Raw genomic sequence first — 27,589 nt, 5'->3', positions numbered from 1 at the left:
AAACAAGAGAAGACTTAAGTTTTGGGAAGGACTACTTAATAAGGAGTCAGACTGATTAGGATATAATTGCTCCTGTGTCTCACATTTTATCTACTCACTTTAATATTTCTTCCAAGTAATTGCTTTGTACCTTATCATCTCCAAGAGGGTAAAAGCTATGGGACAAATGCTTTTAGAAGCTTTTATTTATCGTTATTCCTATGGTGGCTGACACAGTCCTTAAGTAATAGCTTTTGTGTAATGACTTCTGGTTCAGATAGACTCTTTTTTTGAGATGTAATTCACATGTCATATATTCACTATTTTAAAGTGTATATGCAGTGGATTTTGTATATTCAAAAACTTGTGCAAACATTATCACTAATTCCAGAACATTTTCATCACCCCCCAAAGAAACCCTGATGCCATTAGCAGTCACTCTGCATCACTCCTGCCACTGACAACCATTGATCTGCTGTCTCTATGGATTTGACTATTTCAGACATTTCATATAAATGGAAGCACGTGACATGTGGCCTTTTCTGTCTGGCTTCTTTTACTTAGCATAATGTTTTCAAGATTCATCTATGTTGTAGCGTGTATCAATACTTCATTCTGTTTATTTGCACCTGAGTTTAGATGTGTGAGATCTGGAAGTTTTTCTGCTAACATATCCAGACCTCCATAGATTCTGTCACTGAGCTCAAGCTTTTTCAATTTAGGTAGTTTGGGGAGATTTGAAACTGAAATCAAGCCTACATTTATTAAACTGAGGAACTCTAAGTTCACAAATTCAGCCATAAAGCCCTCAATATTCCCATCATTTGATTTGCAATTGTCCAGGATAAGTTCTCAAACAGCTGCCAGTGTTCAGTTCCTCAGCTCCAGATGGATGTTCCTCTTCATGTCCGTGTTTCTCTGTTCCCCCCTCTTCAAACTTAACTTTCCATGGTGGGGGCAGAGCAGGGAGAGGTGTCCCAGCCTGTGCAGCGAGGGCCATTGGAAGGGGTTGGCTTGTGGCAGACAGATCAAAACTACAATGAGGTATCACTTCACACAGGTCAGAATGGCCATCGCCAGAAGTCTACAAACAATAAATGCTGGAGATGGTGTGGAGAAAAGGGGACCCTCCTACACCGTTGGTGGGAATGTAAATTGGTACAACCACTATGGAGAACAGTATGGAGGTTCCTTCAAAAGCTAAAAATAGAACTACCATATGATCCAGCAATCCCATTCCTAGGCATATATCTGGAGAAAACTATACTGCAAAAAGATACATGCACCCCAATATTCACTGCAGCACTATCTACAATAGCCAAGACATGGAAACAACCTAAATGTCTAGCAACAGAGGAATGGATAAAGAAGATGTGGTACATATATACAATGGAATATTACTCAGCCATAAAAAGAATGAAATAATGCCATTTGCAGCAACATGCATGGACTTGGAGATTGTTATACTAAGTAAAGTAAGTCAGACAGAGAAAGACAAATATCATTTATATGTGGAATCTAAAAAAAAGGTACAAATGAACTTACTAACAAAACAGAAACAGACTCACAGACTTTGAAAACAAACTTACGGTTATCAAAGGGGAAAGGTTGGAGGAGGGATAAATTAGAAGTTTGGGATTAATATATACACACTAATATATATAAAACAGATAATAAACAAGGACCTACTGTATAGCACAGGGAACTCTAGTCAATATTCTGTAATAACCTATATGGGAAAAGAATCTGAGAAAGAAAGAATATATGTATATGTATTCACCTTGCTGTACACCTGAAACTAACACAATATTTTAAGTCAACTATACTCCAATAGAAAATTAAAATTAAAATATAAAATAAAAATTGAATTAAAATCAATAAAATCTAAAAAAACTTCATTCTGTTTTATGGATGAATAATATTCCATTGTATGGATATATCAAATTTTGTTTATTCATGAGTTGATGGACATTGGAGTTGTTTTCACAGTCTTGTTATTATTAAAAATGCTGCAATCAACATCTGTGTATAAGTTTTGTGTGGATATATGTTTTATTTCCCTTGGATATCTACCCAGGAGTAGAACTGCTGGGTTGTATGAGAACTCTATTTTTAATTTTTGGCAGAACTGCCAAACTGTTTTCCAAAGTGACTGCACCATTATACATTCTCATTAGCAATTAATGAGGGTTTTACATTTCTTCACATCCTCACTAACGCTTATTACTGTCTGTCTCTTCTATATTTTGGAAGAGTTTGTGAAAGATTGTTCAGTGTTAATTCTTCCATAGATGTTTGGTATAATTTACCAATGAAGCCATCTGGGCCTGGGCTTTGCTGTCTGCAAGTTTTAAAATTATTAATTCAATCTCTTTACTTGTTTTAGGTCTATTCTGATATTTTATTTTTTCTCGAGTTAGGTTAGGTAGTTTGTGCCTTTCCAGAAATCTATTTTATCTAGGTTATCTAATTTGTTGATGTATAATTGTTCACAGTATTTCTTTATAATCTTTTTTATTTCTGTAAGGTTGGTAGTAATGTCTTCTCTTTCATTTTTAATTTTAGTAATTGGAGTCTTCTCTCTCCCAACCCCTTCTTTCTCCTTCTGTTTGTCTGTCTTTCTCTCCCTGTAAGTCCAGCTAAAGATTTATCAGAGAACCAACTTCTGGTTTTGCTGATTTTTCTCTATTTTTTCATTTATTTCTACTCTAATCTTTACTATTTACTTCCATATGCTTGCTTTGGGTTTAGTTTGCCTTCTTTTTTCTAGTTTCTTAGGGTGGAAAGTTAGGTTATTGATTCAAGATCTTCATTTTTAATATGGGCATTTTGACATTTAAAGCTAATATATATATATATATATAATAGAGAGAGACATTTAAAGATATATATATATGTGTATATATATAGACATTTAAAGCTATATATATATAGCTTTTGCTGCTTCAATTAAGTTTTGGTATGTTAATTTTATTCTTAGTCATTTTTAGTCATCTCAAAGTATTTTTAAATTTCCTTGTGATTTATTCTTAGTGTTATTTTTCACATATTTGTGCATTTCCCAAACTTCCTTTTGTTATTGATTCCATTGTGTGTTATTTCATTCCGTTGTGGTAGGAGAACATATTTTGTATGATTTCAATTCTTTTTAATCTATTGAGACTTTTTTGTGGTGTAACACATGGTCTTTCCTGGACAATGTTCCATTTACACTTGAGCATAATGTATTCTATTACTGAGTGGAGTGTTCTATACATGTCTAGGAGGTCTGCATGGTTTATTCTGCTGATTAAGTCTTATTATTCTCTTGATTTTATCTATTCTTTTATCCATTACTCAAAGTGAGGTACTAATGTCTCCAAATATTATTGTTGAATTGTCTATTTCTCCTTTTAAATATGCCAATTTTTACTATTTAACTGGACATGTTATTTGTATAGTGCACAACTCTGGAAATACGCATGTGTTTTGGGCTCTGTTGTTAGTGTATAATATGTTTGTAGTTGCCATCTTCTTGATGGAGTAATCTGTTTATTATTATAATATACCCTCTTTGTTTCTTGTAATATTTTGTTGTAAAGTCTATTCTGTCTGATATTTGTATAGCCACTCAAGTTCCCTTTCAATAACTTATTGCAGGTATATCTTTTTTATCCTTTTACTTTCAACCTATTTGTGTCTTTCACCATGAAGTGTATCTCTTGTTGACAGCATACAGTTGTGTCATGCTTTGTAATCCATTCTTCCAATATCTGCATTTTGATTGGGTTGTTTAATCCATTTATATTTAATGTCATTACTGATTAGGTCAGATTTGAATCTTCCAAATTTCTATTTGTTTTCTTTTTCTTTTTTTTTTTAACATCTTGATTATATATGATGGCTTTACATTGTTGTGTTAGTTGCTGCTGTATAACAAAGTGAATCAGCTATACATATACATATATCCCCATATTCTCTCCCTCTTGCATCTCCCTCCCACCCTCCCTATCCCACCCCTCTAGGTGGCCACAAAACACTGAGCTGATCTCCCTGTGCTATGTGGCTGCTTTCCACTAGCTATTTTACATTTGGTAGTGTATATATGTCAATACCATTCTATCACTTCATCCCAGCTTACCCTTCCCCCACCCCGTATCCTCAAGTCCATTCTCTACGTCTGTGTCTATATTCCTGTCCTGCCACTAGGTTCATTAGAACCATTCTTTTTTTTTTAGATTCCATGTATATGTGTTAGCATATGGTATTTGTTTTCTCCTTCTGACTTACTTCACTCTGTATGAAAGACTCTAGGTCCATCCATTTCACTACAAATAACTCAATTTCATTTCTTTTTATGACTGAATAATAGTCCATTGTAATATATACGCCACATCTTCTTCATCCATTCATCTGTCGATGGACACTTAGCTTGCTTCCAAGTCCTGGCTATTGTAAATAGAGCTGCAATGAACATTGTGGTACATGACTCTTTTTGAATTATGGTTTTCTCAGGGTATATGCCCTGTAGTGGGAAGGCTGGGTCATATGGGAGTTCTATTTTTAGTTTTTAAAGGAACCTACATGCTGTTCTCCATAGTAGCTGTATCAATTTACATTCCCACCAACAGTGCAAGAGGGTTCCCTTTTCTCCACATCCTCTGCAGCATTTATTCTTTGTAGATATTTTGATAATGGCCATTCTGACCAGTGTGAGGTGATACCTCATTGTGGTTTTGATTTGTATTTCTCTAATGATTAGTGATGTTGAGCATCCTTTCATATGTTTGTTGGCAATCTGTATATCTTCTTTGGAGAAATGTCTATTTAGGTCTTCCACCCACTTTTGGACAGGGTTGTTAGTTTATTTGATATTGAGCTGCATGAGCTGCTTGAATATTTTGGAGATTAATCCTTTGTCACTTGCTTCATTTGCAAATATTTTCTCCCATTCTGAGGGTTGTCTTTTCGTCTTGTTTATGGATTCCTTTGCTGTGCAAAAACTTTTAAGTTTCATTAGGTCTCATTTGTTTGTTTTTTATTTTATTTCCATTACACAAGGAGGTGGGTCAAAAAGTGTCTTGCTGTGATTTATGTCATAGAGTGTTCTGCCTATGTTTTCCTCTAAGAGTTTTATAGTGTCTGGCCTTATATTTAGTTTTTTGTTTTTTTTTTTTTTTGGTATGCAGGCCTCTCACTGTTGTGGGCTCTCCCGTTGCAGAGCACAGGCTCCGGACGCAGAGGCTCAGTGGCCATGGCTCACGGGCCCAGCCACTCTGTGGCATGTGGGATCTTCCCAGACTGGGGCATGAACCTGTGTCCCCTGCATCGGCAGGAAGACTCTCAACCACTGCGCCACCAGGGAAGCCCACATTTAGGTTTTTAAACCATTTTGAGTTTATTTTTGTGTATGGTGTTAGGGAGTCTTCCAATTTCATTCTTTTACATGTAGCTGTCCAGTTTTCCCAGCACCACTTATTGAAGACACTGTCTTTTCTCCATTGTATATTCATGCCTCTTTTTATCAAAGATAAGGTGACCATATGTGAATGGGTTTATCTCTGGGCTTTCTATCCTGTCCATTGATTTATATTTCTGTTTTAGTGCTAGTACCATACTGTCTTGGCTACTGTAGCTTTGTAGTATAGTCTGAAGTCAGGAAGCTTGATTCCTCCAGCTCCGTTTTTCTTTCTCAAGATTGCTTTGGCTATTCGAGGTCTTTTGTGTTTCCATACAGATTGTCAAATTTTTTGTTCTAGTTCTGTGAAAAATGCAATTGATAGTTTGATAGGGATTGCATTGACTCTATAGATTGCTTTGGGTAGTATAGTCATTTTCACAATGTTGATTCTTCCAATCCAAGAACATGGTATATCTCTCCATCTGTTTGTATCATTTTTAATTTCTTTCATCAGTGTCTTATAGTGTTCTGCATACAGGTGTTTTGTCTCAAGTAGGTTTATTCCTAGGTATTTTATTCTTTTTGTTGCAATGGTAAATAGGAGTGTTTCCTTAATTTCTCTTTCAGATTTTTCATCATTAGTATATAGGAACACAAGAGATTTCTGTGCATTAATTTTGTATCCTGCTACTTTACCAAATTCATTGATTAGCTCTAGTAGTTTTCTGGTAGCACCTTTAGGATGCTCTATGTATAGTATCATGTCATCTCCAAACAGTGACAATTTTACTTCTTCATTTCCAATTTGGATTCTTTTTATTTCTTTTTCTTCTCTGATTGCTGTGGCTAAAACTTCTAGAACTATGTTGAATAACAGTGGTGAGAGTAGGCAACCTTGTCTTGTTTCTGATCTTAATGGAAAACGTTTCAATTTTTCAACATTGAGAACAATGTTGGCTGTGGGTTTGTCATGTATGGCCTTTATTATGTTGAGGTAAGTTCCCTCAATGCCTAGTTTCTGGAGAGTTTTTATCATAAATGGATTTTGAATTTTGTTGAAAGCTTTTTCTGTATCTATTGAGATGGTCATATGGGTTTTCTCCTTCAATTTGTTAATATGGTTTATCACATTGATTGATTTGCATATATTGAAGAATCCTTGCATTCCTGGGATAAACCCCACTTGATCATGTTGTGTGATCCTTTTAGTGTGCTGTTGGATTCTGTTGCCTAGTATTTTTTTGAGGATTTTTGCATTTATGTTCATCAGTGATATTGGCTGTAGTTTTCTTTAATTGTGACATCTCTGTCTGGTTTTGGTATCAGGGTGATGGTGGCCTCGTATAATGAATTTGGGAGTGTTCCTCCCTCTGCTACATTTTGGAAGTGTTTGAGAAGGATAGGTGTTAGCTCTTCTCAAAATATTTGATAGCATTCGCCTGTGAAGCCATCTGGTCCTGGGCTTTTGTTTGTTGGAATATTTTCTTTTTTTTAAAAACATCTTTATTGGAGTATAATTGCTTTACAATGGTGTGTTAGTTTCTGCTTTATAACAAAGTGAATCAGTTATACATATACATATGTCCCCATATTTCTTCCCTCTTGCATCTCCCTCCCTCCCATCCTCCCTATCGCACCCCTCTAGGTGGTCACAAAGCACTGAGCTGATCTCCCTGTGCTATGTGGTTGCTTCCTACTAGCTATCTATTTTACGTTTGGCAGTGTATATATATCCATGCCACTCTCTCGCTTTGTCACAGCTTACCCTTCCCCCTCCCCATATCCTCAAGTCCATTCTCTAGTAGGTCTGTGTCTTTATTCCCGCCTGGCCTCTAGGTTCTTCATGACCATTATTTTTATTATTATATTTTTTAGATTCCATATATATGTGTTAGCATACAGTATTTGTTTTTGTCTTTCTGACTTACTTCACTCTGTAAGACAGACTCTAAGTCCATCCACCTCACTACAAATAACTCAATTTCATTTCTTTTTATGGCTGAGTAATATTCCATTGTATATATGTGCCACAAATCACAGTTTCAATTTCAGCACTTGTGATTGTTCTGTATATATTTTCTATTTTTTCCAGGTTCAGTCTCAGAAGGCTGTGCTTTTCTAAAAATTTGTCCATTTCTTCCAGGTTGTCCATTTTATTGGCATATAGTTGCTTGTAGTAATCTCTCATGATCCTTTGTATTTCTGCAGTGTCAGTTGTTACTTCTTCTTTTTCATTTCTAATTCTGTTGATTCGAGTCTTCTTTTTTTCTTGATGAGTCTGGCTAATGGTTTATCAATTTCTTTATCTATTCAAAGAACCAGCTTTTAGTTTTATTGATCTTTGCTATCATTTCCTTCATTTCTTTTTCATTTATTTCTGGTCTGATCTTTATGATTTACTTTCTTCTGCTAACTTTGGGGTTTTTCTGTTCTTCTTTCTCTAATTGCTTTAGGTGTAAGATTATGTTGTTCATTTGAGATTTTTCGTGTTTCTTGCAGTAGGATTGTATTGCTATAAACTTCCCTCTTAGAACAGCTTTTGCTGCATCCCATAGGTTTTAGGTTGTCATGTTTTCATTGTCCTTTGTTTCTAGGTAATTTTGATTTTGTTTTTGATTTCTTCAGTGATCTCCTGGTTATTCTGTGTAGCCTCCATGTGTTTGTATTTTTTTTACAGTTTTTTTTCCTGTAATTGTTATCTAGTCTCATAGTGTTGTTGTCGGAAAAGATACTTGATACGAATTCAATTTTCCTAAATTTACCAAGGCTTGATTTGTGACCCAAGATATGATCTATCCTGGAGAATGGTCCATGAGCTCTTGAGAAGAAAGTGTATTCTGCTGTTTTTGGATACAATGTCCTATAAATATCAATTAAGTTCATCTTGTTTAAAGTGTCATTTAATGCTTGTGTTTCCTTATTTATTTTCATTTTGGTTGATCTGTCCATTGGAGAAAGTGGGGTGTTAAAGTCTCCTACTATGATTATGCTACTGTCAAATTCCCCTTTTATGGCTGTTAGCATTTGCATCATGTACTGAAGTGCTCATATGTTTGGGTGCATAAATATTTACAATTGTTATATCTTCTTCTTGGATCGATCCCTTGATCATTATGTAGTGTCCTTCTTTGTCTCTTGTAATAGTCTTTATTTTAAAGTCTATTTTGTCTGATATGAGAATTGCTACTCCACCTTTCTTTTGATTTCCATGTGCATGGAATATGTTTTTCCATTCTCTCCCTTTCAATCTGTGTGTTTCCTCAGGTCTGAAGGGGTCTCTTTAGACAGCATATATACGGGTCTTGTTTTTGTATCCATTCAGTCAGTCTGTGTCTTTTGGTTGGAGCGTTTAATCCATTTACATTTAAGGTAATTATCAATATGTATGTTCCTATTACCATTTTCTTAATTGTTTGGGGTTAGTTTTTGTAGGTCTTCTCTTCTCTTGTGTTTCCTGCCTAGAGAAGTTCCTATTACCATTTTCTTAATTGTTTGGGGTTAGTTTTTGTAGGTCTTCTCTTCTCTTGTGTTTCCTGCCTAGAGAAGTTCCTATAGTGTCTGTTGTAAAGCTGGTTTGCTGGTGCTGAATTCTCTTAGCTTTTGCTTGTCTGTAAAGGTTTTAATTTCTCCATTGAATCTGAATGAGATCCTTGCTGGGTAGAGTAACCTTGGTTGTAGGTCTTTCCCTTTTATCACTTTAAATATGTCTTGCCACTCCCTTCTGGTTTGCAAGGTTTCTGCTGAAAGATCAGCTGTTAACCTTATGGGGATTCCCCTGTAAGTTATTTATTGCTTTTCCCTTGCTGCTTTTAACATTTTTTCTTTATATTTAATTTTTGATAGTTTGATTAATATGTGTCTTGGCATGTTTCTTCTTGGATTTATCCTGTATGGGACTCTCTGCACTTCCTGGACTTGATTGACTATTTCCTTTCCCATATTAGGAAAGTTTTCAACTAATCTCTTCAGATATTTTCTCAGTCTCTTTCTTTTTCTCTTCTTCCTCTGGGACCCCTATAATTCGAATGTTGGTGCATTTAATGTTGTCTCAGAGGTGTCTGAGACTCTCCTCCATTCTTTTCATTCTTTTTCTTTATTCTGCTCTGTGGTAGTTATTTCCACTATTTTATCTTCTAAGTCACTTATCCATTCTTCTGCCTCAGTTATTCTGCTATTGATTCCTTCTAGAGAATTTTAAATTTCATTTACTGTGTTGTTAATCATTGTTTGTTTGCTCTTTAGTTCTAAGTCCTTGTTAAACGTTTCCTGTATTTTCTCCATTCTATTTCCAAGATTTTGGATCATCTTTACTATCATTACTCTGAATTCTTTTTCAGGTAGACTGCCTATTTCCTCTTCATTTGTTTGGTCTGGTGGGTTTTTACCTTCTCCTTCATGTGCTGTGTATTTCTCTGTCTTCTCATTTTGCTTAACTTACTGTGTTTGGGGGTCTCCTTTTTGCAGGCTGCAGGTTTGTAGTTCCTGTTGTTATTGGTGTCTGCGCCCAGTGGGTAAGGTTCGTTCAGTGGGTTGTTTTGGCTTCCTGGTGGAAGGGACTGGTGCCTGTGTTCTGGTGGTTGAGACTGGATCTTGTCTTTCTGGTGTGCAGGACCACATCCAGTGGTGTGTTTTGTGGTGTCTGTGAACTTATTATGACTTTAAGCAGCCTCTCTGATAATGAGTGGTGTTGTGTTCCTGTTTTGCTAGTTTTTTGGCATGAGGTGTCCAGCACTGGAGCTTGCTGGTCGTTGGAGCTGTGTCTTAGCATTGAGATGGAGATCTCTGGGAGAGTTCTCACTGATTGATATTACAAGGGGCCGGGAGGTCTCTGGTGGTCCAATATCCTGTCCAGAGAGCTCAGGCCTGTCCGGTGTCAGGCCTGAGCTCTCCCACCTCAGAGGCTCAGGCCTGATGCCCGGTTGGAGCACCAAGACCCTTTCAGCCACATGGCTTGATGAAGAATGCTGCAACATGATGATCGCATGAATGGAAGTCTCTATTTGTTTTCTATATGTCTTATGTCTCTGGTTTCCCCTCTATTCATCCATTACTGCTTTCTTTTGCTTTAAATAGATATTTTGAAGTGTGCCACTTCAATTCCCTTGTTTCTTTTATATATATTTTTGAGTTGTTTTCTTAGTTTTTCTTGGGTATTACAAACATCTCAATTTATAACTTTCTAGATTAAATTGATACTAAGAATTTCAATATTATACAAAATCTTTGCTCCATATAGCTCTATTCCTCTGCCCTTTATGTTATTCTTGTCAAAAATTTCATCTTTACACATTATAAGCACATAAATATACTTTTATAATTATTGCTTTATGCATTTGACTTTTAAATCCAAATGAAAAGAGAGTCACAAAAATACATCTATACTGTCTTTTATATTTACCTATGTAGTTACCTTTAACATTGCTCTTTATTTATTTGTGTGTATTTGAGTTACTGTGCAATGTTCTTTCATTTCAGCCTGAAGGATTCCCTTTAGATTTTCTTGTAGGGGATGTCTAAGAGCAATGAATTCTCTCAGTTTTTGTTTTTCTGGAACTATCTTGATTTTTTCATTTTAGAAGGATAATTTTACTGAATGAGTTTTTGTTGATGATCTTTTTCTTCAAGCATTTTGAATATATCATCTCACTGCCTTCTAGACTCCATAGTTTCTGATGAGAAATCAGCTATTAATCTTATTGGAGATCGCTCATATTTGATGAGTCTCTTCTCATTACTTTCAAGATTCTCTCTTCATCTTTGACAGTTTGATTATGATGTGTTTAGGTGTGGATCTCTCTGAATTTATCCTACTTGAAGTTTGTCGAGATTCTTGCATGTATAGACAGTTTTTATCAAATTTGGGAAGTTTTAAGCCATTATTTCTTCAAATAATATTTCTGCCCTTCTCTCTTTTCCTTCTCAGACTCTCATTATGCATGTGTTAGTATGCCTTATGGTGTCCCACAGGTCTCTGAGGCTCCGTTCATTTTTCTTCATTTTTTTTTTCTCTCTCTTCCTCAGATTGGTTAATCTCAACTGACCTATTTTCAAGTTTGCTGATTATTTCCTCTGGCAGCTAAAATTTGATGTTGAGCCTCATTAGTAAATTTTTCATTACAGTTATTATGCTTTCCAACTCCAGAATTTCTATGTGGTTCTTTTTTTACAAAAAATAATTTCTATGTATTGATATTCTATACTTGGCGAAAAACCATTCTCATACTTTGCTTTAGGTCTTTACGCAAGGTTTCTCTCAGTTTTTTAAACATAACATCTGACTTAAATTTCTTTGTCTATTTAAGTGCAAAGTCTGGGTTTCCTCAGGGGTAGTTTCTATTGATTGCTTCCTCCTTCCCCATCCCTGTTTATGGGTCATAATTTCCCTTTTCCCCCCCATGTCTCATAATTTTTTGTTGAAAACTGGACATTTCAAGTAGTATAATGTACAACTCTGGAAATTAGATCATTTCCCCAGGGCTTGTTATTGTTGCTTTGTTGTTGTTGCTGTTTATTCAGTGATTTCCCTGAACTATTTTTTTAAAGTTTGTATTTATTGTCGAGTGGGCCTAACATGTTTGTTTGGTTGCTTAGAGGTCTTCTCATAACTGGGCAGATATTTTCTTAAGTACTTTACACTAATACGTCTTTCAGCTTCTGCCGAGGGCTCCGTTTGCATATTGACGTATTTTTTCAATGCTCTAGCAGGAAGTTTGTAATTCCACCTTAGCTTTGTAATTCTGCCTTAGCTTCACTCCCTACTTGTGCCGAGCCTCTTGATCAGAAAGAGTGAAAGATCAGGGCTTTCTTTTATGGGCATGGACACAGCTCTGCACTTGAGTATGGCTTTCCAGATTCCAGGGAATACATCAGAGCTTTTCAAAGCTCTCTGTGGACTTCTCGTTCCCCTTCTTTTCCTTTAAACTCTTTTGTTCAGCCTCTTGTTATTGCCACTTCGATGGCTATAATGTTAAATAATTACCTCTGTTTGGGGAAAAGGCTGTTTTTAGGGAGTGAGCTCAGAGTCGGATCAAATAAAGACAACCCCTGTGAGTGGGTGTTTCCAGGGAACGGCCAGACAGCTCAAACACTGACAATATTTTGTGGAGCTCTAAATCTTTTCTTCTTTCAGTGGCTGCTGGCTTGCTGGCTTTCACTGCTATTTTGCATGTGAGAGTGTTGATTTTCAAGGCTACCATGGAGCTGGGGGAGGGGAGGGGAATATGGCAAGTGAAATCACCACAATTCTTGCTGTTCTTCCCAAGATTCAGTCTTTTTTTTTTTTTTGTCTTTAAATAAACAATCCTCAGAATATTGTAGTCCTTTGGTTAATTTCTAGACTTCTGAAAAAGTTGATTTTGACAATACTTCCAGGTTTCTAGTTGTTTTTAGGGAGAGTAGATTTTCAGAAGTCCTTACTCCACCCTTCTGGAAGTTTCTCATATTGACTCTTCACCATTCCCTAGGCCCAGAGAACTCCACTGGACTTGATGAGTTCTGAGGCTTCTCTGTGGTTTCAGGTACATTTTAGAGTAGGCACTCGTGGCTGGTTAAATTTTCAATTTTCCCAGCCTCCACAGGTCCTCATCAAAATGGATCCAAACTGTCAGACTGACTCTGTAATTTACTGAAAGCTGCTCTGGACAGAAAAAGATGGCCTATAACTTCCACAATTAAGACATACCATAGGTGAAGGAACCATATAGAAGAGCCAAAAAGAAAACCTATAAAAAGGAGATGTTCTGCCTTCTAGGAAGTTAATCTGGAGAAACAGCAGTGCTGAAGCATAGAGACTCAACATGAAAAATATAGCAATGACTCATATATGTATGTATGTATGTATGTATGTTAGCAAATTAAATTCTCATGGTTTTACATACCTATACTGCTCAGAATTTACTATAAATTTGCCTCTTTCAACTGATTTCACACACTAAGTAGAGGACAAGGCACCCTTCATTATGATGTTTGTTTGTGGTAGTACTGATAAAGACAAGGACTTTTAAAGTCCTTTTCACTAGTATTCCTAAGAATGCTTCTTACATATCTCTATCTTCCCCCAAAGGAGTCAGGATCAGACTGGTATAGAAGAGTAGTCAAAAGCTTAGTCTAGCACACACACACATACACAGACACACCGTTCCCCAGAAAGACAGTAGGTCTTCTGGTCTAGGGAAAATGGTTTTAGTTCCTAAACCCAGGGATAGAGAAAGATTTCCCATGGGAGATAACAGACCCATTATTTGTCATCTTGTCTTCTTGAAATTCTCCAGCTGGGTGGATGTTCCCACCGCCACTTGTGGCACATTATAATCATAGAAGATAACAATTGTTACACCCACCTCCTTTTTGATGTTTTGAATAATCTTTCTAGTGCTGCCAAGGTACAACAGTAACCAATATCAAGCTCTACTCTCCCTTTCATACATTGCCTAAAATCTGGCCTGCCTCATCACACTGCCCAATGTTCTCATGCTGGTGAGTGAGGAAATAAATGACAAGTGTGCCAAGTCCAACAGAGGACAGGCAGAAGGTATTTTTGAATGCCAGCTTTCAATTCTATAAAACCACAGAATTACAAAATAGGTGCAGCTAAACTTACTTAGGGTTTTTTTTTTTTCCAGTTGGGAACTAAGATATGTGTGTTTCTCCATAAGGAGCAATCAAGGTTGATCCTTCCTTAGTCTGTGTTTCAGGATATTGGGCAAACAAGCGGCTATACAATAGTGTCAGGCACTGAAGGTCTCCAAGTTGGATCTCTTTTCTGTTACATCTCTTCGTTCAGTGGTAACTGTCATTGGTGCTAAAATTCCTTTGCCCCATAGTTGTAACAATTAGAGTCTGGGGACATGATAAAAATAAGCTCTCATCACAGCATCTTAGGAGAGTCTCCTCATATCTGGTAGGACATATGATACCGGCAAATGGATGCTGCCTAAAAAATTGGATATTCTGAATGCTATATAGGAAAAAAAGCATCCCCTTCTCCAACTGCAACATTTCACAGTCATCTCTCACTTTCAGTACCTTCCTTGCTGCACAAAGATCTGCACAGGGTAAAGAGGGGGTAGGATAACATTATCGGGAGAGATGGGAGGGATAAACTGGCTTCAACAGCTTTCACAGAAACAAACATTTGTCACTGAGGTCTTTGTCCATCATCTTCTGGCTTCAAGCTCTCAGTATCCTATGACCTTAGATGTGACACCATGGCACTTGTGTTCCTTCTCCAGCAATTGGAAAGGCAAAGGCAAATCCTTCTAAGACTGAAGGGACTGCAGGCTGAACCCGGGTGATTGTGTTTAATGGGGAAATGCAAGGAGGCAGAGGAGTTTCTAACAGTGCTCCTCCCCAGCCCTCCAAAGACAAAGCTGTGCTTCAGCTGGGCTAGCTGTCCTTCCATCCTGTGGGGACATGAGGTAGAGTGGGGACAGACTGGAGGTGGGAAGGATGGGAGAGAGAGAATGAATAAGAGGTGGCAGGAGGTGAAACTGGTCTGGTAGGGACAGGCCAGCACTGAATGCTTCTAACACCCACAGTGCCCATCACCTACCACATAAAGGATCCCCAGCAAATACACTCTGGTTTATAAGCTTGATCCCCAAATACCCAAGAATGTAAAGACAAGCAAGTTTTCCTGGAATGAATTGTAAAAAGAAGGTGAATAAATGAAAAGAGATTGAGAAGTGTGTTCTCAGATCCACTGAGACAAGAGAGCAACAGTCGTGCATGTGGCAGGACTATTCACTGCCCCCCGAGGAGTGGGTTTTCTTAGTCAAATTGACACTTACCTTTGGCACCCCTCATCCTCCCCCAGACCCACCTGGTATGTTCCCTGTGGCTTTGCGATGATAGACGTCCCATCCCCAAAGGTGGTGCAGCAGCTACTGTCCTCGCAGTTGGTGATGACAGTGGCGTAGTGTGAACTTTCAATCTGCATGCACTTCACCTGCCTGGTGATCCTCTGAGGACCTTCGTCTGTGGGCAAATGCAAGGGAAGCAGGTCTGATAGGATGCACACATAGGGAACATGCCTGCCAGCTGACTCTGACTGTGCTCCTGCCTCCTGGCTACCTGGACTCGAAGTCAAGATCCAGTGTTGAGAACTCACTCCATGGGGCTGGAGTACGGGCTACTCTCTACGTCAATGCAGTCATATTTCCAGAATATCTCTTAATTTAGTGTGCTCTTTTGTTCTCACCATTCTTTTTATTTTGAGAAATTGAAAACATCCGGAAAAGCACAAAATATAATTTAACTATTCATGCTCACTAATCAAAATTAACACTTGTTAATATTTTGCCATATTTGCTTCATTTTTAATATGTACATAAGAGAAAAATACAGATAAAGTTGAAGTTTACTGCTCTCCTTATCTCTGGGTTTATTCCTTTTTCTCACAATCCATTTTTATACTTTTATATAAATGTATGTATCAAAAACAACATATAGTATTTTGTGTACTTTAAATTTGCATAAGTTATATATTACTCTATGTATCATTCTACACCTGAATTTTTAACTTAACAATGTTTTGAGACATTTAGCCATCTTGATATATATGTGTGTGTGTAAATAGGTGCATGTATGTGTGCACTTCATTCCTTTTAATTGCTATATAGTACTCCTTTGTAAGCATATACCACATTTTATTTTTCTATTCCGCTGTTGATGGACATTTGTTTTCCCAATATTTTAATATTAAACTTGGTGTTGCAAGTAGCACCCCTATACCTGTTTCCTTGTTCAAATGTATAAGAGTGTCTTTCTATATATACCCAGAAGTAGAGTTAGTGTATTGTATGATATGCACATTTTCAATTTACCAGATATTTAAAAATTGCCCACCCAAGTGGCTCTTTTAATTTTCACTCTAACTAGCAGGGTGGAAAGGTTCCTCTTTTTCCAGTCACTTGCCCATTTGTTGCACTTAATTTGGCAATGAAGCATTTAAACTCTGGAATTAAAGAAAAGTGAGTCGGAATAATTTTTATTTAAAAATCGTTTTTAAATTTAGCTTAGGAAGGGTGGTAGGCTTTTAGATAATATGAAAGACTCTGGTTCATTAGTAGCTGTCGCTGGCTTTTCTCTTATATCACCTTTCTGATAATGAGAATTGTCAGAAAGAATTGAAGGAGGACCTACCTGATGTCACCTATGTATGCAAATTAGATTCCTTAAGGATCAAAGGAAACAGGTCTGAGAGCTAATGTGCAGGACAGTTGAGTCATGATTATTAACTTTTAGTTGCTACCAATCCAGGCTGTAAGTTTTTAGTGGTAAAAATGGAAAAGGCACTATTATTATCCATCAGCCAACTAGAGCTGTTATCACTTCCACGTCAGCTGAGGATAAAGATCATAATAAGGGGCCTCATTTGGATTACGTGAGTACTCTTTAGTTGACGTGAATTCTTCAAAAAAATTATTTTCTTATGTGTATTTTCAAAAATCAGTGAGGTTTCTACCTATCTTATTGTAAAGACATAGAATATTGTCATCTACTTGAAAAAGAAGAGATACATGTATATGTATAACTGAATCGCTCTGCTGTACACCTGAAACTAACACAACATTGTTAATCAACTATACTCCAATATAAAAGAAAAATTTTAAAAAAAGAAAAAAAAAAACTTACCTGTCTCTTGATCATCTGGAGAAATAATTTGATCTTCATAAACTTGATAAAAGGTTGTGATTCTGGTACCATCAGCATGATCCACTACCCGAGTACCATCTTTCTTTTCAATGATGATCACTTTGTCTTCTCGAGTTGTCATAACCTGAACATACAAAGGCAGAGCACCATCATTTGGTCAGGTGGTTAATCCCAAGTGTGCTTATTTTCACACCCCATTGATTACCATCAAAATCCTGGTTATTTAGAAGTAAAAGTTTTATCTCATCTACTTGATCTAATCTTTATAACAATCCTGGGAGGCAGGCAACGATATCCCCATTTTATGGATGAGGAAATTCAGGCTTAGAGAAGTTAAGAAACTTGCTGAATGTCACTCAGCACGTGCCAGAGCTGATGCTGGACTAAGACTGTCTGACTTCAGAACTGGTGCTTCTTCCATGGTCGCACATTTGTGAGTAAAAAGTTAACATCAGGACTGATCTGACCCAGGTATGTCCAGGAAAATGGTCCCAGGTCCTGCCTCCTTGGAAACTACAGGTTTAAGATAAGCAAGGGACCACTGGTGTCTGTAGTGAGGGTTCTGATGTGGTCTGGTCTCCCCTGAGGAAGCAATGCCAGAACTTGGATTTTGTGTGTCGGTGCAGGAGGGCAGCATGGGTGAAAGGGGTGCTAGACACAAAGGATCCTAGGGAGCAATGGGCAGAGTGGTGAGAGCAAGGTTAGGAGTGAGGGACCAAACTGGGAAGATTATTAAGCCATATTAAGGACACAGTCTTTATCCCAAGGCAGGCAAATCAGTAGTGAAGGGTTTTAAGTATGTGGACTAGAGTAAGAAACACAGAAAATATTCATTTAGCCCTAGCAAGTACTTCGGTCTGAAAGAGCACTCAGACCTTTGTATCCTGTAGCTAAATGGTTCACCAGAGAAGCTCTAAACCCCCAGCTGTGTGTGTGTGTGTGTGTGTGTGTGTGTGTGTGTGTGTGTGTGTGTGTGTGTGTGTGTGTGTGAAGATGTGGCAGGCATGGAGATGCATAGCCCAGATCTTCCTTCAAGACAGGATTTGCTCCCCAGCTGTGTGGAGTGAAGTTGGCAAACAGCCTCCAGTTGTCAGCTCTTCCAGCATCTGCCTCAGCTGCAGAGAAATGCTTTGCCTGACTCACATTGCTCCAGGTGACCTTGGTCCAGTGACTGAGTGAGGCAGGAGTACACCGATATGGTTCCTGCTCCCAGACTTGGGACATTGGGACAGATGACACTGGCTTCTGAGCTCCTGCCAGTTAACCAAGGCTTTGTGGGGTCTGCGTCACAGCTCAGCTTCTCCTCTGTCCAATCCTGCTTTCTCCCCATTCCTTTCACAAATGGTGTCCCTTATAAATATCTTGTACCACAACCTTCATTTCAGTGTTTGCTTCTGGAGACCCCAACTGTCAACAATGTATTAAAATTATATAATGCATATATTTTAATCATTGAGTGTTTTCTAACTTATACTGTCCTAACTGTAAGGGACACAATTTGCACTGAAGTGTCCAGATGGATATGAGAGTGAGTTTGCTAGCTATATTTTGACTCAAGTGTCTAGGGCTTTTGTGAGTAGGTCATAATTACATTTTTATCTTTTTATAGTAGGCAGAAATCACTATAAGAGAGAAGTGCACACTGATCATTATTTTAAGTTCTTATCTTTGGCACTCTCAGCCAGTGGTAGATATAGATATGTATATCTGTCTGTCTATCTATCTATCTCTCTATCTATCGAATGTGTATAACAAGAAATACTGCTGTAGAATGCAGTGACTGAGAGCATGGACTCTGCAGTTAAGCTGCCTGAGTTCAAATTCTGGTTCCACAGCTGGCTGAGTGATTTAGGCAAGTTGCTTCCCTTCTCTCGGCCCTAGTTTCCTTATCTGCAAAATGGAGCCAACACTAGTATTCCTCAGAGATGTTATACGGATTAAATGAGATAATGCTGGTAAAGTAATTCACACTTAATTGGTCATCAAGTTAGCAATGATAAATACTAGCTCTTTAACTCATTTATTTATTTTGGCTGTGGCACATAGCTTGTGGGATCTTAGCTTCTCAACCAGGGATCGAACTTGGGCCCTTGGCAGTGAAAGTGCAGAGTCCTAACCACTGGACCGCTAGGGAATTCCCTATCTGGTTTAGATATTCACAAATTATTATTTAGAATTATTCCAACATTTTATAACACCACATAACATTGACATTTTCTGATCACCATAGGGTAAGATAATCATTATTTTTAGAGGTGGCAAGAACACAATAGAAAGAATATTTACTGAACACCTGATGGTGCTAAATCTGGTATTAATCTTCCCAACTATTTTAGGTAATGACTATTATTTCTATTTTAGGAGTAAAGATACTAGATTAGAAACATCCAAAGTCATATATCTAGTAAGAAGTGTGACTTGGGGTTCAAACCCATGACTGCCTCACAGCAAGGTCAGTGGCACTCCTCTAAAATGTGATACTTCATGTCAGATATCATGAAAACACACATCCATTCTCAATTTTGTTTCATATGATCATTGACCCTTATTTGCATAATAGTTAAGCATATGAGACCTAGAATACAACCTGGGGTCCACATTCTGAATCTACCACCTGCTGTGTGATCTTGGAAAAATTATTTAGCCTGTCTGTAGCTTAGTTGTCTCATATGTAAAATGGAAACGATAGTTTATTGTGAGAATTAAACAAGTTAGGATGTGGAAAACACCAAGAACAGTGACTGGCACACAGTGAGTGCTCAATAAATATTATTACTATTGTTGTGATTGCTATTTGACTGTTGGGTGTCTATGCTTGAATCCAGGCTCCTGGATCTTGGTTTGTGCTTCTATAATGGTGCTAGGTATCAGTAAAGGAAATTGAGTGTCATTAACTAAGAAATATTAATCAAACTTGCATATTAAGCCAAATAATCTGTATCAGGGCTGAATTAAAGTGAGTCATTTGAAGTCACCAAAAAAAAACTATCCTGAGATGATATGTATCTTGAGTCTCACAACAGAGAACTAGCAAACAATGTAAGAGATTATGAAACTATTTCAGAAGTAGGCTGAAGAAGAAAGGAAAACGCATTTGGTTAGATAAAGGAATTTATCTCAATAGCAAGCAGACATTTTGCTTTCGACTATCAGCATGTGGTTGTAAACAAGTGCTGGAAGTCCAGAAACCAGAAATAAGGCATGCAGGAAATTCTTTGTCTTGTTAGATTTAGAGGGTGCTGCAAAGCTCCACATAAGATATTAGAGGAATAGCTGTGGAATGGAAAGAGCCCAGTTTTTAGTCCCAACGACTGGTTCTAAACCTGGCTCCAGCACTTCCTGGTCACATTACTTAACTTGCTGAGGCCCAGCTTCCTCATCTGTATAATATACACTGGTGTGAGGCCTGAATGAGAGAATGTATGCAAAACCCCTAACAGAAAGCCTATAGAAAACGCTATTGTGCATCCCAGGGGTTTCAATTTCACATCTGCTTGACAGATAAACAAAACCGTTATTTACTATACCACTCATTTGTCACTTTTTCTTAAGTTATAAATAAAATCTTTCTTATAGTTGCTTTGTGGTGGTGTTGAATGTTTGAGTTATTTAATGTGGGCATCTCATTAAATATACCATAAATTATTTGAAGTCAAGGATCATGAACAAATTTCTATAATTCATGTCAGGTACACACAAAAAGTAGGAATAAATCAGAGCCCCTCACTTCTAGAAGATAAGACATATAAACAAATACATCCAACAGAAAGAAATATAGGATATCATTAATCATATGTCTTAAAAGTGGAATAGAAAATTCATGATTTGTCTCTCACTTCAAGAATTGATATTTCATGATACACTACACTGGTCAAATGAACCACACAATATTTTTAGATTTGGAAAGATGGATCCATCCATTCATCCATACATTCATTACTTAACAAACAGTTATTAAAAATTTATTATTTGACAGGTATTCCTCCATGTGTTGTTTCAGAACCCTAACAATTTAGAAAAATTTGTAATATATAATAGTTTGCCATACCGTTCCATCGACAGGATCTGTGGCTTTAAAGGATAAAAGTGGGGCCAAGTCTGCTATTCTTTCTAATCCTTTGGTGCCAATCCGATTTCCTTGAGGTGTAGTTGTAAACCAGGTGCCTAAGTGAACCTCCACAGGAGTTACTGTTTGAATTGTTTCTGGGGGAGGTTCATGGCTTTCATTTTTATGTGCCATTGATGACTGATTTTTCTGACTTTTTCCTGTGGAAGTTCAAGTAAAATCAAATACAACAAATCAACTATACTCCAACAAAAATTTAAAAATTTTAAAAAAAATTTAAAAAAATCAAATGCAACAACATAACTATATCACATATAGAATTATTCATTAAGTTTTAATACAGTGTAGGTTACCTCAGACACAGAGAAATTCTAAGTGGTATTCATCAATTATACTATTTCTCAAGAAGCAAAAATTTCAGGTTATGAATATCTAAATCTTGGTACTTGAACCTTGGCTGGATTCCCATCACCTCCCACAAAACATACACGTGCATACACAGCTCACTCTCCATGGCACAATACCCATTCTTGTCAATTTCTTTTAGGTCTTGCTTACATCTCCCTAGATTCCAGATTTGGGGTCCTGTACCCTGGTTTTCAAAGCCTCTATTTTCTCCTGTGTATCTCTGAAATTTTTAGAATCCTTTTTTTGACTTATTATATTCTAGTATAATAGAGTATAATTTTAACTCTTCATTCCTCTGATTTTGTCTTTTTTTTTTCAGTCACAGGAAACATCTTTCTTCGGCCCTGGATCTGGAGAACATTACCAATCAAGCATACCCTTGGCCTCTCATATGGAGAGGATTTGTACAGTTTAATTACTACATTGATAATCATCTGATACACATCCCCCTCTCAACCCCTCCCCACCCCCATTCAATTAGAACAGGAAGATAGAACTGAAGAAACCCTCATGGAACCCTGTAAATATTATCTCAATCCCTCTACCTCTGGAGTAAAGGTAGATTTACTCCATTTGTATGAATAATAATGAGTAATCTCATTATTACTTGCCAGGCAAAATTTGCCAGTGTTGCCAAGCCTCGATGATGAAGTAAACTCAGACTGAGAAAAAAATTGCAAAAAATATAGTAAAGGATTGTTGCCTCCAGGAAGATCCTTTAGATTCAGACCATGAAATGTGGATCTTGGTGTAAGATGCAGACTCAACTAATTGGGGGAACCAAAGAAGACAGATATATTTAGCTAAGCCTTTCCATTGCCCTAAGATTTAATTTGGACCTATTTGTATTTCCAGAGCATTAAAAGAGAACTGAAAGATAGACCTGTAGAAATTATTTAGAATGAAGCTCAGAGAGCCAATGTGACAGAAGTAATGAAAGAGAGGTAAAAGCTCTCTAATACACATTTAATGGGAATTCTAGAAGAAGAAGAGAAAGAAATGGATGATAAACAATATTTGAAAAGATAATATTGAGAAAGTTCCACAAGGAATGAAAGATACTAATTTACAAATTCAAGAAGCCCAATGTATTCCCACTTGGATAAATAAAAAGAAATCCACCCCTAGTTAAATCATATTCATATTATAATAAAAAAGAAAATATTTTAAAGGCGGTTAGATTGCCTAACAACAATTAGACTGACAGCCAACTTTTCAACAGCAATAGTGGAAGCAGGAAAAATATGAAGAATTATTGTCCACTTACTGAGAGAAAATACCTGTCAATCTAGAATTCTACACCCAGTGAAATTATTTTTCAAGAATGAGGACAACATAAAGACATTTTCAGAAAATATCTGTTTTGCAATAAATAGCTTAAAACTTCCAGTTAAAACACAAAAATGTCTAATTTTTAAAACATACACCTATATGTTGCTCACAAGACACACTTTTAAACATAAACCATAGAAAGTAAAATAAAGTGTGGGAAAAGTTATACTGGAAAAGTTAAACAATAGCTGATGTAGCTATAAAAATATAAGCAAAATCAACATTAGAGTAAAAAAGAATCCTAGAATAAAAAGTCATTGTGTACTGATAAAAAGTTAAATTCCCCATGAAGATAAAACAATTCTAAATTTGTAAGTATCTAAAATCATATCCTCAAAATATATAAAGGCAAATCTGAGAACTATAAAAAAGACATCGTTATTTCAGAAAAAAGAAATATGGATTAAACTGTAAGGAGTGAAGAGGCTATTCCACCCTTTCAGGAAATTTAAACATACTTGTGCTGAATAAGTTGACATTGTACATTAAGAAGTCCATAAGGATATAGAATAAGAAATGTCAAGGTTTGAATGTGAGGCAAATGTGGCCTACTGTCTGTTTTTGTACAGTCTGCGAAGTAATAATTCTTTGTACATTTGTACATAATTAAAAAATCAAAAGAATATTTTGTTATGTATGAAAATTATATTAAATTCAAATTTTAGTGACCATATAAAAGTTTAATTGGAACACAACACAGCATGCTCATTTGATTATGTATTTTCTAAGGCTACTTTTACACTACAATAGCAGAGTTAGTAGTTGTGACGGAGACCATATGGCTCCAAGTGTCTAAAACATTTACTATCTTGCCCTTTACAGAGAAGTTTCCTGAACCTGGATATAAATTGGACAACACAACTAACAAATTTGATCGAACAGATATAAAGAGAAATCTGTAACATGCTGTTATATATATATATATATATATATATATATATATATATATGTATATAAATTAAATTAAATTAGAAAAAGAGAACTCTGTACTCAATAGATGCAGGATATATGCAGTTTTCAACTTTCCAAACACAGACAGAATTTCTTTTTAAATTTGACCATAACCATTCCTCTGTCAATGGACATTTAGGTTGCTTCCATGTCCTGGCTATTGTAAATAGTGCTGTAATGAACACTGGGTACATGTATCTTTTCGAATTATGGTTTTCTCCAGATATATGCCCAGGAGTGGGATTGCTACTTCATATGATAGTTCTATTTTTAGTTTTTTAAGGAACCTCCATACTGTTCTCCATAGTGGTTTTACCAATTTACATTCCCACTGACAATGTAGGAGGGTTCCCTTTTCTCCACACCTTCTCCAGCATGTATTGTTTGCAGACTTTTTGATGACGGCCATTCTGAACGGTATGAAGATGTCATACATGTATACCATGGAATATATTACTTAGCCATAAAAAAGAATGGAATAATGCCATTTGCAGCAACATGGATGGACCTAGAGATTATCATACTAAGTGAAGTAAGTCAAAGACAAATATCATATGATATCACATATGAAAAGATGCTCAACCTTCCTAATCATCAGAGAAATGCAAATCAACCACAATGATATACTACCTCACACCTCTCAGAATGGCTATCATCAAAAAGAACACAAATAACAAATGTTGGAGAGGATGTGGAGAAAAAGGAACACTTGTACACTGTTGGTGGGAATGTAAATTGGTGCAGTCACTGTGGAAAATGTTATGGAGGTTTCTCAAAAAACTAAAAATAGAACTACCATATGACCCAGTATATCACTTCACTAAATTTTGAGTTATCAAAAAAAGAATTCACTTTGCCTCCATACAATGTTACTGGGTACCATGATGAGATGTGTGAATCTGAGAGAAAAAGACTAAATCTTAGTCTCACAGATCATTAAAGGCATATGAGAAACTGAGAAAAATTTGTAATGCCTGAGAGACAGTGTAATTTAGGGGTTAGTTGCCCAGACTCAAATCTGAGCTTTACCACTTACTAGCTGAGAGACTTCAAGGAAGTTAATTAACTTCTTTGTGTCTCAATTTTCTCGTCTGTAAATTGAGATTATTAAGATACACACCTCACAGAGTTGTTGTGAGTATTCACTGATTTAATATTTTGAAGTATCCAGATTTGTGCCTGGTATACAAGTACATGTCTCCTATACATGAAGATCTCTTAAAATGAAAATGATGAACATCCCAACAGCAAACCAAGGAAAGATGTGAATAGAAAATTAACAAAAAGAAAAAAAAAGCAACAAACATCTTTAAATGTTTAATCTCATCAGTAATCAATGAAATGCAAATTAATATAATAATAAGATGCATTAATTGTCTATCAAACTGAGTAACATGAAAAGAATGACAATACCCGGCATTGGCAAGGGTATGAGGAAGCAGACACTTTCATACTGTGCTGGAGGTAGGGGCATAAATTGCAAGTGTCTTGGAGGGGAGCAAGTCTGTAATTTAGATTATGGCAGACATGGTTGATTGCTTACACAACACTTCTCCACCTTCCTTTTTCCTTACTAGCAGTGCTCATCTCCTGAGAAAAAAGCCAAAAGTTTCAGATGCTGTTTTCCCAGCCTAAGTCCCCAACCAGGTTTAGTCAATGACATATAAGAGGAGACCCACTGGGGGTGGGGGAGACTTCTGTAATCTGGGGCTATTTTCCTCCCTGATAAAGAGAGACACTTGAAAGCTCTTGTGTTCACCCTCTTTCCTTTCTGCTTTGGAAGTTACAACATGAGGCCCTTGTGCCTGGAGCTGAGGTGGCTCTCTCGCGATTTCGGGGAAAAGAGGACAGAGAAGGCTACACAGAGACTTGACATCACTGATCACTCATCCAACCCTAAAACAGTAGTGTAGGCAGTAGAACTAATGTCGTGTCAGAGTACATGATGACATAGGAAAATGTTTGCTATTTATTACATAGAGAGAAAAGCAATTCATGAAACAAGGTGTAATGCTGTGATTCCCACTGAAATGTGCATGTATTCAATGAAAAGATAAGTGTAATAATAATAATATTGAGCATTTATTAAGCCCTTGGATTTATTAAATCCATTATAAATTGAGAGGCTTCGGTTATTACCTTTCTTTGTGATGACAGTCTCTGATGGTGCTGTTTCTGATTTTTGCTGAGAACCCATGCTCATCAAGTCCCCGCTGTGAGGGCTTGCTGGTGCGTCAGCAGGAAGACCAACAGGCCCTGAATTGGGACTACTGCTCACAGTACCATCTGCGAAGAGAATCTGAAGAAAAAGCAAAAAATTTCAGCATTCTCAGAAACGAGGAAGAAACTGGTTAACAATACTGTGTGTCAAACTGAAATAGGTTAAAAATAACTCAAAGAAATGCTATTTTCCGACATCCAGACTCAGCAGTATAAAGCATGTTATGGAAGGGTAGATTTGGAGCTCAGAGACAACAGGTTAATACATAGCTCAATAATATTGCTTTGTTTCCCATTTACTTTCTATTTTGTTTCTTTTCATTTCCTATCTTTTATCAGATTGACTTGCTTTACGTTTTCCCATTCTTCACCCTTCCCCTATGTAATTGGGAAATTATTTACCCTATTTCAATTTTTCTAATGACTACATTTAAAACTTTATCACATATTTAAACGTTTAGTTTCTATCAATATCTATCTAGTATGTATAGTATGTATAGCATCTAAGGCAGTGTTTTTTCTTCCAACTATATTATTCTTTGCCATTTTAAGGCATCATTCATTTTCAAATGAGTTGTTTCTCTTTCCTTGTCATAGTACTGTTCCTCACCTTTAGCTTGTTTGTATTTTACTCTGCAGCAGGAAAGAGTAATTTATCTAACATATTCTTTTACCTGTGTGGATCCATCCAACAGGTACTTGACAACAGTGCCTTGACTGGTAATAACTCTTGATGCCTCCTGCTCCAGAGGTGGCATCACTGTTTTACAGAATTCATAGTGCTTCACCTTCTGGGGGTAGCTCTGTCGGACCATGATGTCCCAAGTGGGTTCCTCGTCTATAACATACTGATCTTAAAAAGAAAAAAGAGCTTACTGAGAACTGTGCAATGCTGTATGGCTGGGATCTTATCTTCCTGCTTAATTGTTTTCATTCTTTTGTCTACATCTGGTTACTAGGGCAGTTTTCATGTCATGACAGATGGCCCAGAGTACTGGTTCTTTGCTGCCTTTCTTATAGTCACATGTAGTAAATAAGGTCATTTACAAGTACGTAATACATACTTTCTCCATGTATAAGCCAGTGTTTCTAATGATGTCCAGAACATTTCAGGGCAAAATTAGGAAGGGAGAGAGTTATTCTGTCTTAGATGTTGCCTTTTCTCCCCATTGGTATTTTTCTCTCACCCTGGATGCACAATGTTCCCCTGGGGTCCCCCAGTTCCCTGGAGCCCCAGGGGAAGTCACTCACTCAGGCTTGCCCTTCTTAAATCAGTTATCATCTTTCAAAGTTAACACAACCCTCTCATCTCTAACCAAGTCCAGATTTTTCTCAGAGTTCTACTCTTAGTTGACAATCAAGAAGAAAACACCTAATAAATTCCTCCAAAAGAAAGTATTATTATTGAGAATTTCTGGTACACAGCAGCTACTCAGATTTTGCTAACTGAATAATTTCCTCTTCTCCATTTAAAAAGTGGTTTAATAACATAAAATCCAATGTCTGTCAGTGATGGAGTCTATTAAAAAATCAGTCTATTCATTTGATGAGATGTTATCTAGATTTTAAAAGAAATACATTTGATAAATGTGTATTAC

At 36.8% G+C, this 27,589-nt stretch overlaps 1 protein-coding gene across 1 annotated transcript in view; it reads right to left on the bottom strand.

Annotated features, from left to right (window-relative positions):
* The window catches only part of SPAG17 (sperm associated antigen 17), a 222,916-nt gene that overhangs the window by 51,667 nt on the left and 143,660 nt on the right, over window positions 1-27,589 (bottom strand). The window contains 5 exon segments of the mRNA XM_012533757.3: window positions 15,180-15,334; window positions 16,994-17,138; window positions 21,063-21,280; window positions 25,911-26,070; window positions 26,666-26,844. Coding sequence (XP_012389211.1) covers window positions 15,180-15,334; window positions 16,994-17,138; window positions 21,063-21,280; window positions 25,911-26,070; window positions 26,666-26,844 — 857 coding nt within the window.

The sequence above is a fragment of the Orcinus orca genome, chromosome 1 (genome assembly GCF_937001465.1).
Source record: "Orcinus orca chromosome 1, mOrcOrc1.1, whole genome shotgun sequence".
NCBI lineage: Eukaryota > Metazoa > Chordata > Mammalia > Artiodactyla > Delphinidae > Orcinus > Orcinus orca.
Note: the sequence above shows the minus strand (reverse complement) of the source record. Positions and strands in the feature narration are given on the sequence as shown.